Source organism: Pogoniulus pusillus, chromosome 30 (genome assembly GCF_015220805.1).
Source record: "Pogoniulus pusillus isolate bPogPus1 chromosome 30, bPogPus1.pri, whole genome shotgun sequence".
NCBI lineage: Eukaryota > Metazoa > Chordata > Aves > Piciformes > Lybiidae > Pogoniulus > Pogoniulus pusillus.
In genome coordinates, this window is record NC_087293.1 from 12,162,542 (window position 1) to 12,180,519 (window position 17,978).

The 17,978-nt window shown below is 51.1% G+C and overlaps 1 protein-coding gene across 2 annotated transcripts in view; it reads left to right on the top strand.

Annotated features, from left to right (window-relative positions):
• Positions 1–17,978, top strand: part of LOC135188603 (uncharacterized protein KIAA1671 homolog) — a 77,599-nt gene that overhangs the window by 19,026 nt on the left and 40,595 nt on the right. Inside the window, exon 1 of one of the 2 annotated variants that reach the window (XM_064168121.1) lies at positions 278–441. The exons of the other annotated variant lie outside the window; for it this stretch is intronic. Coding sequence (XP_064024191.1) covers positions 388–441 — 54 coding nt within the window. The 5' untranslated portion in view covers positions 278–387. Of the gene's footprint in view, positions 1–277; positions 442–17,978 lie in introns of those variants that run through there. 2 annotated transcript variants of the gene reach the window in all.

A 17,978-nucleotide genomic window follows, 5' to 3' on the forward strand; every position in this document is an offset into this window, starting at 1 on the left:
AATAGCGTTTCATAACCCAGCCTACAAACCCCGGTGGGTTTAGAAGCTGCTTTGGTTTTTTTTTGCTTGCCAGCTGAAGGTTGGGTGGTTTCTTTTTAACTCCAACCACCCCACGCTGCTGTTACCCATTCCCGGCTTAGGGCGCTGGGAGAAGATGCTGCTTGCGGAGTGAAGTGCCATGCTGCTGAAGCTCAGCTCCTCTTCCTCAGTAGCCCCAGCAGCTGTTTGGAGAGCTGTGAGCTCAGCCTGCTGACGTTGAGCCCCGTGGTACATTATTCATGATGCCTTTTAATTGCTCTGCTCTGCTTTGAACCGCTGCCGGAGGCGGGGAGGAGAGCGGAGCTTAGCGCCGTCGAGGATGGGGTTGCCTTAACTTTGCGCTCTGCAATGATGGAGTATTATTACTGTCCCCGTCTGCTGAAGCTGCTGCAGTATTTGTGGGTAAGTGTGTGGCTCTTCAGCGGGCTTCCACTCGCCGAATTGGGTGGCTTGAAGTGTTTTCAGCAGTCCCCGGGGGCGTTGGGGGATGGAGCTGTGGCAGTTTCCTTCGGGCCGTTCCGAGTAGCAGCGTCAAAATGTGGGACTTAAACCGTGGGACTTAACCCGGGGCTGAGAACAGCTATGTTGAACTCTCGTTTCAAACGAGGAGGCTGAAAACTGCTTGCAAGTGCCTCAGAAAGCCTTCTGTTAGCTGGAGTTTCTTCCTTGTTTACCCCTAGGCAGGGCAGGTGCCGTTTTGCATCAGGAATGTTCTTTGCCCATGTGTTGAAAAGCTTTCCCTGGACTCCTGGAGGTTGCTGCTTCCAGGAGCTCCTTCCCCTGCTGCCTGCATGGCCAAGATTGCTGGCTTGAGACCTCTGGGTGTTTACAATTCCTGCCTCTTCTGTTTGAGCTGAGTGTGTTAAGAGGTTTCACTTAGGCTGAGCACTTCCCCTTCCTTGGCAAGGAAAAGCTTTCTCACAACCTGCTGCTCCTCTGGGAGGCTGTGAAGGGTTAACCTCCCCACGCTGGCTGCTGTTGGGTTCTGATGTTTGCCCAGCTCTAAAAAAAGATGGATTTGGTTTTTAACACCTTCACAAGCTGCCTTACCTTGAACCCAATTACTTTCTGCTTTAATCTGACCTAATTAAATATCAGTTTTTGGTTCTTGGTGGTATTAATTTCAGCTGTAAATTCAGTGTGTAATCAGCACTGGCACCTGAAACCTTTTTGTGTTAGCTGCTTGCTTAGCGTGGTTTGAAACTCCAGCAAGTTGGGATCTCTCATTTGGAGTTGCAGTTTGCAATCCTTGCCTTGGATGTGCTTTGCTCAGCAGCAAATTGAGATCAAAGAATCAGGCAGGGTTGGAAGGGACCATAAGGAGCAGCCAGTTCCAACCCCCCTGCCATGCCCAGGGACACCCTACCCTAGAGCAGGCTGCACACAGCCTCAGCCAGCCTGGCCTCAAACACCTCCAGCCATGGGGCCTCAACCACCTCCCTGGGCAACCCATTCCAGCCTCTCACCACTCTCATCACCAACAACTTCGTCCTCACATCCAGTCTGACTCTCCCCACCTCCAGCTTTGCTCCATTCCCCCCACTCCCTGACAGCCCAAAAAGTCCCTCCCCAGCTTTTTTGTAGCCCCCTTCAGATCCTGGAAGGCCACAAGAAGGTCACCTGGGAGCCTCCTCTGCTCCAGCCTGCACAGCTCAAACTCTCTGTCTGTGCTCACAGCAGAGCTGCTGCAGCCCTCTGAGCACCCTCCTGGTCCTTCTCTGGACATACTCCAGCATCTCCACAGCCCTCTTGTCCCAGGGGCTGCAGAGCTGGATGCAGGACTCCAGGTGGAGTCTCAGCAGAGCAGAGCAGAGGGGGAGAATCACCTCCCTGGCCCTGCTGGCCACACTGCTGCTGCTGCTGCAGCCCAGGCTCTGCCTGGCTTTCTGGGCTGCAAGTGCACACTGCTGGCTCCTGTTGAGCTTCTCCTCCACCAGCACCCCCAGGTCCCTCTCCTCAGGGCTGGTCTCCAGCCACTCACTGCCCAGCCTGCATTTGTGCTTGGCATTGCCCTGACCCAGCTGCAGGACCTTGCCCTTGGTCTTGTTGAACTTCCTGAGCTTGGCTTGTGCCCACCTCTGCAGCCTGTTCACGTTCCTCTGGCTGCATCCCTGCCCTCCAGCCTGGCTGCTACACCACACAGCTTGGTGTGGGCAGCAAACCTGCTGAGATGAGGTTAGGTTGCCTACTGTAATTTTTTTTGGTGGCTGGGAGAGAAAATAAATGCTTGAACTGAGAATTTGCTTCCAGATCATGAAAGTTTGGCTTGATAACCTCAGAAGTCTCTTCCAACCTTAATGATTCTGTGATCCTCTCCTGATGGAGACTGTAGTGCTGTAAAACATGGGAACCTTGGGATCTTTCCTAAGTTGTCTGATTTAATTTGCTGTTGTTAGATTGTTGGTTGTTTGTTTTTTAAATAGCTTCACTTTAAAGTGCCCCTTCAGAGAAAAAAATGGGGTGATGCATCAGACTTCAGCATGATAAGGGGGGGGCTGGGTGTTCTGGGTGGAGAAGTCTGACAAAGGGCTCTGAATGCTTTTGCTTTCACATCCCTCTGGTGTTTTTTCTGCCAGGCCAGGAGAAAAAGAACCCAACCAAAACCAACAAGAAAGCAAATGTTTGGGGCAATCCAGAAGGGCATTGAGATGATATCTAATCAATATTGTGCAGTTTGAAGGGAGTTTGTGGTGTTTTCAGTGTCAGTTATGCTCTTCCAGAGGGCTTTTCAGGTGTCAGTTATGCTCTTCCAGAGGTCTTTTCAGGTGTGAATTATGCTCTACTGGAGGTCTTTTTAGGAGCCTTCATTGGTGTGAAGTCTTGCAAGAAACTGTTGGAAGGATTTTTGTGATGTTCCTGATTAGTAAATAGCTCTTTTAAAATCTATTCTAAGGGAAAAGCTGTGCCTTTTGTGACTTTCTTTACTAAGCTGAAGGCTACCAAGGAGATGTTTATCAGCTCTTTCTCCTTATCATCAGCAGTAACCAGAGCTGTTTGGGGTCAGTTGAGACCAGCTTTGTGTTGAGTCATTTAATCCATCCTGAGGAGCCAAAGATACTTTATTCATTAGGGAGACATACCCCAGGAAGCTGTAACTCTTAATTAAAATACTATTATCATGAAAATGCACTTTGAAAGCTCCTATTTCAACTTCTTGACAGGTTGCATCTCTTCTGCTGCCTTGGTTTTGCTTCTGTGCAGTGGTGGTGGAGTTGATGGGCATCAGTGGACCCACTCATTGTCAGCTGTCTGCTAATTACTTGTGGGTTAAGCTGGGGAGGGACTTTTTAGGGTGGCAGGTAGGGATAGGTCTGGGGGGAACGGAATAAAGCTAGGAATGGGTAGATTCAGACTGGATGTTAGGAAGAAGTTCTTCATCACAAGTGTTAATGGAAGGAGTTGCCCAGGGAGGTGGTGAAAGCCTCATCCCTGGAGGTGTTTAAGGCCAGGTTGGATGAGGCCTTGAGCAACCTGGTCCTTACCCATGGTAGGGAGATTGGATCTAGGTGACGTTGAAGGTCCCTTCCAACCCAAACCATTCAGTGAGTCTCTGAATCATCCAGACAGCCTGGTCTAGTGTGAGGTGTCCCTGCCCATGGCAGGGGGGTTGGAACTAGATAAGCCTTGTGATCCCTTCCAACCCTGACTGATGCTATGATTCCTCTTTACAGAGGGTATTTGTTGTGATGTGTAGGGAAGCTGTCAGAGGCAAAAAACCTCTTAGTGTTTTTCTGAGCACAGCATAGAGTCATAGAATTGTTTTGGTTGGAAAAGACCTCTGAGGTTGTTATTAGGAATATTAGGAGACTAGGAAGAAGTTCTTACCAGTGAGGGTGGTGAGACACTGGCACAGGTTGCCCAGGGAGGTTATGGATGCCCCCTCCCTGGAGGTGCTCAGGGCCAGGTTGGATGAGACCTTGAGCAACTCAGTCCTTGCCCATGGCAGGGAGATTGGATCTAGATGACGTTGAAGGTCCCTTCCAACCCAAACCATTCCATGAGTCTATGAATCATCAAGTCCAACCAAGTGGTTTGCCCAGGTGTGTGTCAAATAATGTCTGGCCACCAAGAGGGCTGTGTCTGCTAGCCAGGGGTGTTGGGTGGCAGCTCTGAGTTTCTGAAAGGTCATCTCTGTGTCCAGCAAAATGTTTTGTTCCGTGGGTCGGATGAGATACAGGCAGAGTTCTGTCCTGTAATTCAACCTGGAGCTCCCTTTCCAGTTTGAGTTGTGGTAATGAGGAGAAGAGAGAGCTTATCAAACCTGGATCATTTCCACTCCTAACAAGGCACGCCACAGGACTCTGAAATGCTGCAGCTTGCTTTTGGTTGAGGTTTTTCTCCAGTGTGATGTTTAACACTGGAAGAGGGATTCCTGAGAAGCAGGTTTCCAGGAAGGCTGAGCATCAGACTTTGTGGTGACAGAAGGCTGACTAAAGAGAGCTACTGGGAATGACTGCAGAAACAAAAAGGAGAACAATAGAAGAGGAAGCCAAGAGTGCTGATGGAGCCTTCCAGGTAGCTGCATAAAGCTTGGATGAGTCTTTAGGATGGCTCTCCAAGGATCTAGAAGTTCCTGGCTGGTGTGGTAACAGCCTGGTGTTGGTCTAATGGATGTTTCTTTGAGAGGGGAAAGGGCAAGGCTCTGCTCACCCTCAGTAATGTCTCTTTGTACTCTCAAGTGTTCTTGTAGTTGGGAGAAGCTTCTCAGAAGCTTGTGGTTTGTGGCTTCAGCAGTATGCTGACCCTTCTCTGGCTCTGACCATTCAGATTACAAATGGTGTGAGGTGTAATCTGGGTGACATGCAGGTGAGCATTTGCTGGAGATAAGAGGCAGCCTGGACACTTCCCCCCCCCCCCCCTTAGGTCTGTCTGCAGCCCTTGGTAGGACCACTGATGCTTGGTCCTGTGTCTTCCCATAGGCTTGGAGTGATGCTGCTCTTTCTGGTGTTTCCAGGGCTGGCTGTTCACCATCCAGGTGGAACCAGCACTGATTCCTCATATTGCCCTTTCCACCAACCTGGAATCCAAACTTGCCAACTTGCTCAGCTGCAGCCTGTGCTTGCTGCCTGCACCTCTTCACACACAGAGAAGCCTGAAGCAGAGCACTGCACGTTGAGCACCAAATGCTTTGTGGTCGTCTGTGGTTCAGAGACTGAGTCACAGCTCTGTGCTCCACGTCATCATTTCCTTCTCTGCTCTGCCACGTGCCTTCCTCCTAGCCATGATCTTTTCATCATCTTTAATTGCTTAATCATTGTAATTACACATTGAGATGCCAGTCTTTCAGTGGCCATGTTCTATCTTTGTTGTATCTGAGTGTTTTCCAGGGTATGTGAGTAGTTTGTCATCCCTCTTCCAGCTGGTGGGGAGCTTTACTGCAGCTGATAGAAGACATCTTTAGGTCTGACTTGCATACTAGAACAGGTTGCTTAAGGCTTCATCCGACCTGAGCCTGAACACCTCCAGGGAGGTTGTGCTGCACAGAATCACCCAATGTGATCTTTGATCACATTGGGTGATTCTGTGCACCACAACCTCCCTGGGCATCCTGTGCCAGTGCCTCACCACCCTCACTGCAAACAACTTCTTCCTAACATCCACTTTCAGTCTTCCCTCTGCCACTTTAAACCTATTCCTCCTCATCCTGGCATTCCAAGACCTTGTCAATAGTCCCTCCCCAGTCTTCCTGTAGCCCCCTTCAGATACTGGAAGGCCACTCCAAAGTCTTCTCAGAGCCTTCTCTTTTCCAGGCTGCAGAGCCCCAACTCTCTCAGCCTGTCCTCATAGCAGAGCTGCTGCAGCCCTCTGAGCATCTTTGTGGCCCTCCTCAGGACTGACTCCCAATAGTTCCATGTCCTTCTTGTTTGCTGTCCAGCACTTGCACCAGTTGCACTGTTTTGTTGCTCAGTGCTGGAGCATCAAGGCTGAGAAGCCTGTGGCTGTTTAGCTTGGAGAGAAGAAGACTGAGAGGGGCTCTTATGAATGTTTAGAAATATCTGACTCGTGGGTGTCAAGAAGAAGGGGTCAGGCTCTTTGCAGTGGTGTCCTGTGATAGGACAAGGGGCAGTGGGCACAAACCAGAACCCAGGAGGTTCCACCTGAACACAAAGAGAAAATTCTTTGTTGTGAGGGTGCTGGAGGCCTGGAGCAGGCTGCCCAGAGAGGCTGTGGAGTCTCCTTCTCTGGAGACTTTCCAGGCTCATCTGGATGTGCAGTGTGGCCTGCCCAAGGTGATCCTGCTTTGGCAGTGGGGTTGGAACTAGATGATCTTTAAGGTCTCTTCCATCTCCTCCCATTCTATATTCTGTGAATACACCAGGGGCTCAAGTGGGGACTCATTTTGTCTGTAGCCAGCATCCCTCAGGGGACTCACAGAATCCCAGCGTGGTTGGAGGGTTGGAAATCATCCAGTCCAACCCCCCAGCCAAAGCAGGGGCACCTAGGGCAGGTCACACAGGAACATGTCTCCAAAATCTGAAGGAATTTGGGGTATTTGAGTTAAGAAGGAGTCAGCACAGAGTTTGTGTTGGCAGGATTTTAGCTGCTGCCTTTTAAGAGCGGTTTGGATGCCTCTTTATCAGGTGACTGCAGAGGAAGTGGCAGCTCGTTAATAGCAGGGTGCTGGGACAGAGCACTGCAGGAGCAGTTTGGTGGCTGGGCAGTGGGAGGAAACCATAACTGCCAGTCTGCATGCCATGGGGGGTGGTTCTCCCTGCTTTGAAGGGAGGGACCTCACAGAATCAACCAGGGTGGAAGTGACCTCCAAGCTCATCCAGTCCAACCTAGCACCCAGCCCTAGCCAAGCAACCAGACCATGGCACTAAGTGCCTCATCCAGGCTTGGCTTCAACACCTCCAGGCACAGAGACTCCACCACCTCCCTGGGCAGCCCATTCCAATGCCAATCACTCTCTCTGCCAACAACTTCCTCCTAACACTGCCCTCTACAACTCCCTGAGAGGAGATTGGAGCCAGGTGGGACTTGGTCTCTTCTTCCCAAGAACAAGTGACAGGACAACAGGAAATGGCTTCACATTGTTCCAGGGGAGGTTTAGGTTGGACATGAGGAGCAATTTCTTTGCCATAAGTGTTATCAAGGCCTTGCCCAGGCTGCCCAGGGCAGTGGTGGAGTCCCCATCCCTGGAGGGGTTTCAAAGCTGTGGAGATGTGGTGCTGAGGGCCATGGCTTAGTGATGCCCTGGCAGTGCTGGGTTATAGTTGGGTTTAAATGCCTTTTTAGTCTGGAGAAGACTGGGAGGGGATTTAATTAATGTTTATAACTATCTGAGGGCTGGAGGTCAGAAGTGGGGGACAGGATGCCTGGGATAGAACAAGGAGCAATGGATGGAAGCTGCAGCACAGGAGGTTCCAGCTCGACACAAGGGGGAACTTCTTTGCCCTGGCACAGGCTGCCCAGAGAGGTTGTGGAGTCTCCTTCTCTGGAGCCTTCTGTCTGGATGTGTTCCTGTGTGACCTGAGCTAGATTCTATGGTCCTGCTGTGGCCAAGGGGGTTGGACTCGATGATCTCTTTGTGTCCCTTCCAACCCCTGACCTCCTCTGATCCAACCCAAGCAATTCCACGATTCCAACTCTCCCTTTCAGACCATCTCAGCAGGCAAAGCCCCTTGCAGGGATAATTATCACAGTATCATCAGGGTTGGAAGAGACCTCACAGATCATCAAGTCCAACCCTTTACCACAGAGCTCAAGGCTAGACCATGGCACCAAGTGCCACGTCCAGTCCTGCCTTGAACAGCCCCAGGGACGGCGACTCCACCACCTCCCCGGGCAGCCCATTCCAGTGTCCAATGACTCTCTCAGTGAAGAACTTTCTCCTCACCTCCAGCCTAAATCTCCCCTGGCACAGCCTGAGGCTGTGTCCTCTTGTTCTGGTGCTGGCCACCTGAGAGAAGAGAGCAACCTCCTCCTGGCCACAACCACCCCTCAGGTAGTTGCAGACAGCAATAAGGTCTGCCCTGAGCCTCCTCTTCTCCAGGCTAACCAATCCCAGCTCCCTCAGCCTCTCCTCGTAGGGCTGTGCTCAAGGCCTCTCCCCAGCCTCGTCGCCCTTCTCTGGACACACTCAAGCATCTCAATGTCCCTCCTAAACTGGGGGGCCCAGAACTGAACACAGCACTCAAGGTGTGGTGTAAGCAGTGCAGAGTACAGGGGCAGAATGACCTCCCTGCTCCTGCTGGCCACACCATTCCTGATGCAGGCCAGGATGCCACTGGCTCTCTTGGCCACCTGGGCACACTGCTGGCTCATGTTCAGGCAGGTATCAATCAGCACCCCCAAATCCCTCTCTGTCTGGCTGCTCTCCAGCCACTCCTACCCCAGCCTGTATCTCTCCATGGGGTTGCTGTGGCCAAAGTGCAGCACCCTGCACTTGGAGCTATTGAACCCCATCCCATTGGCCTCTGCCCATCTGTGCAAGCGGTCAAGGTCCCGCTGCAGAGCCCTTCTGCCCTCCAAACCCTTCTGCCCTCCAAATTCTGTTGGAAAAGCGCTTCACCTCTGGGGAGGAGGGTTTGTGTGCGTGGCATTGGCGTTGCTAAGAGCCGCTGAAGCTGAGCAGGGAAGGTCATTCCCTGCAGGAACACCAGAGAGTGCTGTTCAGCCGTGCGGGACAACCTCTTGCCCCACGCCCGCGGAGCTCAGCCGGGAAGCGCCGGAGCGGTGCTGCCGGGAAGGGTCTGTTAGCGCTCGGTGTGCTCCGCTGTTCGATGAGCTGTAAGGTCACAGAAGCACAGAAACGGAGCCTCCCGGTCACCGAGCCCACGCTTTGGAAGAATCATAGGATCGCAGAATGGTTTAGGTTGGGAGGGACTTCGAAGCTCAGCCGGTTGCAACCTCCTGCCATAGGCAGGGACACCTCCCGCTAGAACAGGTCGCTTAAGGCTTCATCCCACCTGAGCCTGAACACCTCCCTGGGCAACCTGTGCCAGTGTCTCACCACCCTCACTGCAAACATCCTAACATCCACATTCAATCTCCCCTCTGCCACTTTAAACCTATTCCTCCTCCTCCTGGCATTCCAAGACCTTGTCAATAGTCCCTCCCCAGCCTTCCTGTAGCCCCCTTCAGATACTGGAAGGCCACTCCAAGGTCTCCTCAAAGCCTTCTCCAGGCTGCAGAGCCCCAACTCTTGTAGCCTGTCCTCAGAGCAGAGCTGCTGCAGCCCTCTGAGCATCTTCGCAGCCCTCCTCTGGTCTGGCTCCAGCAGTTCCACATCCTTCTTGTGTCAGGGGCTCCAGAACTGTACACAGTACTCCAGGTGGGGTCTGATGAGAGCAGAGAATAGAACATTCCAGGGCAACTTGGTACAGTGAGGTTTGTGTTCAATTAGAAGGAAGCCCCTGGAGGCTTGGTAATGTTCATCTTGGCTGGGTGCTGGTGGTGTCGTTCTGGGCTGCCAGCAGCTGGAGCTGGGGGACTCTCTGCTTCCCTCTCCACTATAGAATCATAGAATGCACTCAGTTGGAAGGGACCTCAAAAGGTCTTCCTAGTCCAACCCCTCAGTACTCAGCAGGGTCACCTCCTCCTAGCTCGGGTTGCTCAGAGCCCCAGCAAGCTTGGCCTTGAATGCCTCCAAGGATCTTCCATCACCTCCCTGAGCAACCTGTTCTGGTGTTCCACCACCCTCACAAGAAAGAACTTCTTCCTAATGTCCCAGCTAAATCTACCTTGCTTTAGTTTCAAACTATGAGAATCATAATGCTGCTGAGGCTGGAAGAGGACCTTTGAGGGCATCAAGTCCAACTGTTGTCCTGTTATCTGCCCCTGAAGCAGTGAGTACTGATGGGGGGGGCTCAAATGGTTTGCAGGACCTCATTTATCCATACAAAGCTGAGAGAACTTCGCTGCCTCCTTACTAATGTTTTGATCTAAAGTTGTTTTGACTGGGTTCCTGCTTTCCCATGCTGTTGTCCGGGTGGTTGATGCTGGGAGATGGCCAAGTTCCCACTATTGTTCCTGTTCTTTCAGCAGTTGGGAGCTGTTGGTCCAGCCAGTGCCTGTTTACTGGGCTGAAAGGAAACTGCATTGGAAGTGAGCAACTTGAGCATGGGCAAAGTAGTTCTTTGTGGTGGAGAGTCCTCAAGGCATGGCAGGGCTTGGTACTGAGGGCAGAGTTCCTACTCGAGAGTGACTTAAGGTTCATCTTCAGCCTGAATGAAGCTGGGAAGAAATGAAGGTTTTGGTTTAGTGATCCATGACTGAGGCTGACAAATACCTGCTGTGTCCTGGAATCCTTGGGTCCCAGAGTACTCACTAAAATATCCCAACTAGGCTCAAACTAGCATGGTCTAGTTGATTGGATAGGGCAGGGTGATAGGTTGGACTGGATGATCTTGGAGGTCTCTTCCAACCTGGTTGATTCTATGATTCTATGAAAGGGGCTTTGAAGAGACCTCTGTAGATCGTCCAGTCCAAATCCCATGCTCAAGCAGGGGCACCCACAGCAGCTTGCCCAGGATCACAGTGGTCAGGTGGGTTTGGAAGCTCTGCAGAGAAGGAGACTCCACAACCTCTCTGGGCAGCCTGTTCCAGGCCTCCAGGACCATCACACCAAACAAGTCTCTCCTGCTCAGAGGAAACCTCCATAGAGGCCATGTCCTGCTTGTGAGTTTGTGATGGTCTGTGTGGTGCTGGGTTGGTGCTTGGAGCCCATGACCTTAAAGGGCTTTTCCACTTCTATGTTTCCTCTTTATTCATGGCCTTCCAGTATCTGAAAGGGGCCTGTAGGAAGACTGGGGAGGGACTATTGACAAGGTCTTGGAATGTCAGGATGAGGAGGAATGGGTTTAAAGTGGCAGAGGGGAGGTTGAAAGTGGATGTTAGGAAGAAGTTGTTTGCAGTGAGGATGGTGAGACACTGGCACAGGTTGCCCAGGGAGGTTGTGGAGCACAGAATCACCCAATGTGATCTTTGATCACATTGGGTGATTCTGTGCACCACAACCTCCCTGGAGGTGTTCAGGCTCAGGTCGGATGAAGCCTTAAGCGACCTGTTCTAGCGGGAGGTGTCCCTGCCTATGGCAGGAGGTTGGAACTGGCTGAGCTTTGAGGTCCCTTCCAACCTAAACCATTCTATGATTCTATCCTCCTGGTGCCAGAAAGTCCTTTGCCAGCTGAACCTTTTGCCCCGTGGCTGCCTGGCATCTGAAGGAATCGCCCAATGGGAGGTGAGACCTTTGGAAAACAACCAGGATCAGTGGTGTGTTGGGATGATGCCTGTGCCCAGAACAGCAGCACTGCTCCTCAGACCATGTCTGAGGCAGCCTCTGGTGTCCTGCTGCTTTGTGGTTTATTTTCATGCTCATATTTTGATCTCGCTGTGCAAATCGCTTCCCATTCTCTCTTATCAGTTTCATGTTGTGCTTCTTGTTGACATTAGATACCTCCTGCTGCAGGAGAGCTCCTGCCTCTCCACAGCATCTTCCTTAGGTAATGCAAAAGCTGATCAAGAACTCACAGGATAAAAGGACCTCTGGAGATCATCCAGTCCAAACCTCCCCTGCCAGAACAGGGTCGCCTAGAGTGGGTTGCACAGGACAGCATCCAGGTGGGTTTTGAATGACTCCAAAGTGGAAACTCCACCACCTCTCTGGCAGCCTGCTCCAGGGCTCCTCCACCTTTGATGTAAAGAATTGTTCCTCATGTTCAGGTGGAACTTCTTATGCTCCAATTTGTGCCTGTCACCCCTTGTTCTGTCACTGGGCACCACTGCAAAAAAGCCTGGTGCCATGCTCCTGACACCCATCCTTCAAGTATTGATCAGCACTGATCAGATCTCACTTCAGTCTACTCTTCTCCAGGCTAAACAGCTCCAATTTCTCTGTGTTTCCTCCTCTCAGATGTTTCAATCCTCTCAGCATCTTTCTAGCCTTTTAGTATCCCCTCTCCAGCAAATCTCTGTCCTTCTTGAACTGGGGAGCCCAGAACTGGACCCAGTGCTCCAGATGTGGCCTCACTAGAGCAGGGAAGAGGGGGGAAGAAAACCTCCCTAACCCTGCTGGCCACAGTCTTCTCGATGCAGCCCAGGATGCCATTTGTCTTCCTGGACACAAAGGCAGACTGTTGGCTTGTGGTCATCATAGAATGGTTTAGGTTGGAAGGGACCTCAAAGTTCATCCACTTCCAGCCCCCTGCCATAGGCAGAGACATCTCCCACAGGTGGCTCAAGGCCTCATCCAACCTAACCTTGAGCACCTCCAGGGAGGGAGCATCCAACACTTAGCTTCTGGCAAAGCTTGAAGCTAACTTGTTTGCATTTCCAGCTCCCATTGGGAGGGGATGTCTCCTATTTGTGTGGTGATGTTCATCAAACAAACACCTCCATGCTGGGTTTTTGTTTGTGGGAGTGGGGAAAAGCTGCAGCTCTCCATCCCTGGCTTGGTTGGAGCCTTTTGAGGTGGCCACAATGTAAAGAAAAGTCTTTGTGCTGTAGGAATTTCCTGCTCCTGCTTTTGTTTTTCAGTTTTTCCCTCCTCCATTGAGATGGAAGGGAAGTGCCAGATGATTATGTACAGGAGCTTTCAAACAGCACAGGGTATTTTTAGCTCCTTCCCTCTGCTCTAACGTTGATAGCTTTGTTTGACTCTGAAACAATTCCAGGTAGAAAAACTCTACGTGTTCAGGATGTTTAACTGGGTCTTTCTCCAGCTCAAGAGAAACAGAGTTTGGGGGACAAAGGAATGAATGTTTACCAAACCAGTTGTGTCTCTACTCCTTGCAGTTATTGCTGGTAATCCTGTTAAGATTGGAGTTGTCTAAAACCTTGGATTGCAAAGGGAATTTCACAGCTATCACAGAATGCCAGCTTGGGGTGCTTAGGTTGATCATAGAATCAACCAGGTTGGAAGAGAGCTCCAAGCTCATCCAGCCCAACCTAGCACCCAGCCCTGTCCAATCAACAAGACCATGGTACTAAGTGCCTCATCCAGGCTTTGCTTCAACACCTCCAGGCACAGGGACTCCATCACCTCCCTGGGCAGCCCATTCCAATGCCAATCTCTCAGTGAATGGCTATGATGATCTTAGTCTGACAGTTGGACTCAATGGTCTTAGAGGTCTTTTCCAACCAAAAGGATTCTGTGGTTCTCACTGTGTGCCATGGAGAAGCTGGTATTTGTCAGAAGATGGGAGAGGTGGGAGTCCATGTTCAGGCATGAGGTTCAGCTCTAATAAATGACCACTGGGTAGGTATGAGTCAGAATTGCAGCATGGTAGGGTTGGAAGAGACCTCTGGAGATCATCCAGTCCAACTCTCCTCCTAAAGTAGGGTCAACCATAGCTGCTTGCCCAGGATCACAATGGCCTGGTGGGTTTGGAAGCTCTGCAGAGAAGGAGACTCCACAACCTCTGTGGGCAGCCTGTTCCAGGCCTCCAGCACCCTCACGCCAAAGGAGCTTCTCCTCCTGTTCAGATGGAACCTACTATATTCCAGTTTGTGCCCTTTGCCCCTTGTGCTGTCACTGGGCACCACTGAGCAGAGTGTGGCCCCATCCTCTTGCCCCCCACAGGTCCTTTAGCTTTTGCTGGGCATTGCTCTCAGGCTGCTTTTCTCCAGGCTCTCAGCTCCAGGGCTCTCATCCTCCTCACACTGCTGCTCCAGACCCCTCAGCATCTTTGTAGCCTCCACTGGACTCTCTCCTGTCTCTTCATCTGGGGAGTCCAGAGGTGATTACCCCCTTAATGTTGTGGAGTGTCAAGCACCTCCATTGTACTTGCTCCCAAGTCTTCTACTGCTGTTTAGAAGTGCCCATTTGAACCTTCATTTCCTGAGCACCAGATGCACTTCCCTGCTTGGTTTCTGCTTCTGTCTCCAAGTCATTGTTAGCTCAGATGAATGTCCAGACTGGGAAGGTTGGGATGTCAGCAGCTAAGAGAAATGACATAGAACAGGATGGGGAAAAAAGATTTCCTTCCTGTTATGCTGCTTGCAGAGACTTTTGGATTCAAACTTCGTGTTCTGCCATGGGGCAAAAGGGACAGGAGAAGGGACCACAGGCAGGGAAGGAGCCCTGGAGAAGTAAGTTCTGTTTTTACCAGCCCCAAACATTGGATCCCTCTGGCAGCAGCACCCAGCCCAGGGAGCTGTGTGTCCATGTTCCCATTGCTCTGGGGACAGCTTCAACCTGAGCCTGGCTGGGGCCATTCCAGAGATGCTTCAAGGTGCAAGTTGTACCTGGGCAGTGTATGTGGATTTGTTTCTTCCTCCACACTCACTTGCTTTAATTCCCTGCTGTTCTGTTCTCCCTGTAGTCTGAGCCAGTCTATTTCTGTCCAAGACCTGCAGAAACAACATGGGTTTGGGTTTGTTTTTTTCCTTCTCATTTCTCTTCCCTTGTTCCTTTTTATTGTCTCCCCTTAGCTGCTATTCAAGGAGTTACATGCAGTGACTGTGAGCTGTTTGGTTGTTCATGAAACCTTGGCAGAGCTTATTCATTTCTACTGGGGAAGTGCTAAACCCTGTGCTGGAGCTCTGCAGGGAAGTTGGTGGTTTCCTCCCTGAAGTCTTTTTTTTGGTGGCAGGGAATGTTCCAAGTGCTTTTCTGCCTCTGCATGAAAGGACTCTCTGATGCTTGCTGTAAAAAAAACCACTCAGAAACACACAGTCATAGAATTATTTGGGTTGGAAATGCCCTCTAAGAACACTGAGTCCAACCATCAACCCAACACCATCATGGCCAGCAAACCATGCCCCCAAAGTGCCATGGTCACAAGTTTCTTGCACACCTTCAGGGATGGGGACTCCACCACCTCCTTGGGATGGTCAAGGGCATGAGTCACTGTTTGATGTGTTGCTGAAACACCAAAGAGCCAAATTTCACTTCTTCTAAAGCAAGGGCATGGAATCCTAGAGTTGTTTTGTTTGGCAAAGCCCTCTGAGACTGAGTCCAACCATCAGCAGCACCAGGGCCATCAAACCATGTCCCCAAGTGCCATGGCCACATGTTCCTTGCACACCTCCAGAGATGGCAACTCCACCACCTCCCTGGGCAGCCTCTTCCAACAGCTGACTTTTATGTGCCTTACCTTAGTACCCTGAGTGTTAAGGTGTAAAAAAGTTCACTCTAAACTGGGAGAGATCTCTGAAGCCATCCAGTCCAACCATTGACCCAACCCCCCACCATGGCCAGCAAACCATGTCCCCAGTTGCCATGGCCACATGTTCCTTGCACACCTCCAGGGATGGGGACTCCTCCACCTCCCTGGGCAGCCTGTGCCAATCCCTGACCACTCTTGCAGCAAAGAAAATTTTTCTTCTCTCCAACCTAACCCTCCCCTGGCACAATTTCAGGCCCTTTCCTCTTCTCCTGATACTAGGCAGAAGAGACCAACCCCACCTCACTGCAACCTCCTTTCAGGCAGTTGTGAGCACCGAGGTCTCCTCATGTCTCTTGTATTAACATATGCTTGTGTGAACATTTCCAGGTCATCCAGAACCTGAATCATTCCACTGATCCAGAACCTTTGGCCACATCAGCCTCTCCTTGCCCACCAGTTTGTGAAATTATTACAACTGATGGGCAGAGGCCAATGGGATGAGATTTAACAAGGCCAAGTGCAGGGTTCTGCACTTTGGCCACAATAACCCCAAGCAGCACTACAGGCTGGTGACTGAGTGGCTGAGAGCAGCCAGGAGGAAAGGGACCTGGGGGTACTGGTAGATAGCAGGCTGAAGATGAGCCAGCAGTGTGCCCAGGTGGCCAAGAGAGCCAATGGCATCCTGGCCTGCATCAGGAACAGTGTGGCCAGTAGGACAAAGGAGGTTATTCTTCCCCTGTACTCAGCACTGCTCAGACCACACCTTGAGTGCTGTGTCCAGTTCTGGGCCCCTCAATTCAAGAAAGATATTGAGGTGCTGGAACATGTCCAGAGAAGGGCAACAAAGCTGGTGAGGGGCCTGGAGCACAAATCCTATGAGGAGAGGTTGAGGGAGCTGGGCCTGTTTAGCCTGGAGAAGAGGAGGCTCAGAGGTGATCTTATTACTGTCTGCAACTACCTGAAGGGGCATTGTAGCCAGGTGGGGGGTGGCCTCTTCTCCCAGGCAACCAGCAATAGAACAAGGGGGGACAGTCTCAAGTTGTGCCAGGGTAGGCATAGGCTGGATGTTAGGAAGAAGTTCTTCACAGAGAGCATTGGAATGGGCTGCCCAGGGAGGTGGTGGAGGCACTGTCCCTGGGGGTCTTCAAGAAAAGCCTGGCTGAGGCACTTAGTGCCATGGTCTGGTTGATTGGATAGTGCTGGGTGCTAGGTTGGACTGGATGAGCTTGGAGGTCTCTTCCAACCTGGTTGATTCTATGATTCTATATTTTCAAGTGATATAAGGAGGAAAAAAAAAACCCCACACCAAATCTGGAACTTCAGTTTCCTTTGTGGTTGGCTGTGTGTACTTTAAATGCCTTTCAAGCCAAGTTCCATGCCAGTTGTCTTAAATTCTGAGTAAGCAGAAGTTAGGGCTGTGCACTGGAGTTTTATTTGCAGGGGTTAGTTGGAAATTAAAGCAGGACTGGAAAGCAAATATTGAGTGTAAATATTGAGATAACTCTGTGTTTCAGATTGCAATAGAGATTTCACCCTGTGTAGGCACTGGACAAAGTCCTTCTGCTGAAACACTTCATCCAATCAACTGTTTTTTACCTCTTTCCTTTTGTTTTCTTCCTCCACTCTCTTCTCTACCACAGATTGATTTTGGTTCTTGTGGCAAGTGGAGAAGAGAAGGCTCCCTGGAGACCTTAGAGCTGCATTTCTGTGTCCAAAGGAGACCTACAGGCAGGCTGGGGAGGGACTGTTTAGAAGGGCCTATGGGGATAGGATGAAGGCAATGATTTGAAGCTGGAGCTGGACTTAGGAAGAAATTTTGTGCAGTGAGGGTGCTGAGACACTGGAACAGAGATGTGGAAGGTTGGCCTCAATGATCTCTTTGGATCCCTTCCAGCCCCTGACATTCTGTGATCCTTTGGCTGAAGTCCTTTTCCTGGAGGCATTCAGGGTCAGACTTGCTGTGCCTCTTGTCAGCCTGCTCTGACTGCAGCAGGGTTGGACAAGTTGGCCTTTGAGGGTCCTTTCCAACGTGGTGAAGCAGTTCAAATGGGCTGGACTTGTCTCACTGCCATCAACAAGAGAACCCAAAGCAGGCAGAACCACCTTTGGCTGTGTTAAGTTTTGTGGGGAGTCTTGGATTTGCTCAGTCCAGCAGATGGGATAAAGGGTGAAGTAAGAAGCTACCTGACCTTAGTGACTTGGCATAGAGGCCATGTCCTGCCTGTGGTTCTGTGATGGTCTCTGTGATGCTGTGTAAAACACAGAGGAGAAGGCAGGGTTTTGTGGTCTTCAACAGTACCTGTGCAGCAGTGCTGGCTTTGTTGGGGCTTGTGTCTTAAGTTTGTATGAGCACACAAGGTGCCTGCATCAGAGCTGGTGATGCTCAGAGATGTGAGTGTGAAGGATGCTGAGCTGTGGATACAGTCCTCAGCCTGCTGTGGGTCTTGGTCTGGAGTGCTGCCTTCAAGGTAAAGGTGGATGCTGTGGTGTGATCACACCATCTCTGCCCTCAGAACATGACTCGAATGGGCCAAGGGGTTTTACAGAATCACAGAGTCCCAGCAGGATGGAGGCTGGAAGGGACCTCTTTACATCATCCAATCCAACCCCCTGCCCAAGCAGGGGCACTCACAATAGCTTGCCCAGGATCACAATGGCCAGGTGGGTTTGGAAGCTCTCCAGAGAAGGAGACTCCACAACCACTGTGGGCAGCCTGCTCCAGGGCTCCAGCACCCTCACACTAAGTAATTTCTCCTCCTGTTGAGATGGAACCTCCTGGGTGCCAATTTGTGCTTGTCCCTTGAGCACCACTGAGAAGAGTGTGGCCCCAGCCTCTTAATCACACCCTTCAGCTATTGATCAGCTTTGAAGCTTCAGCCTGAGCTG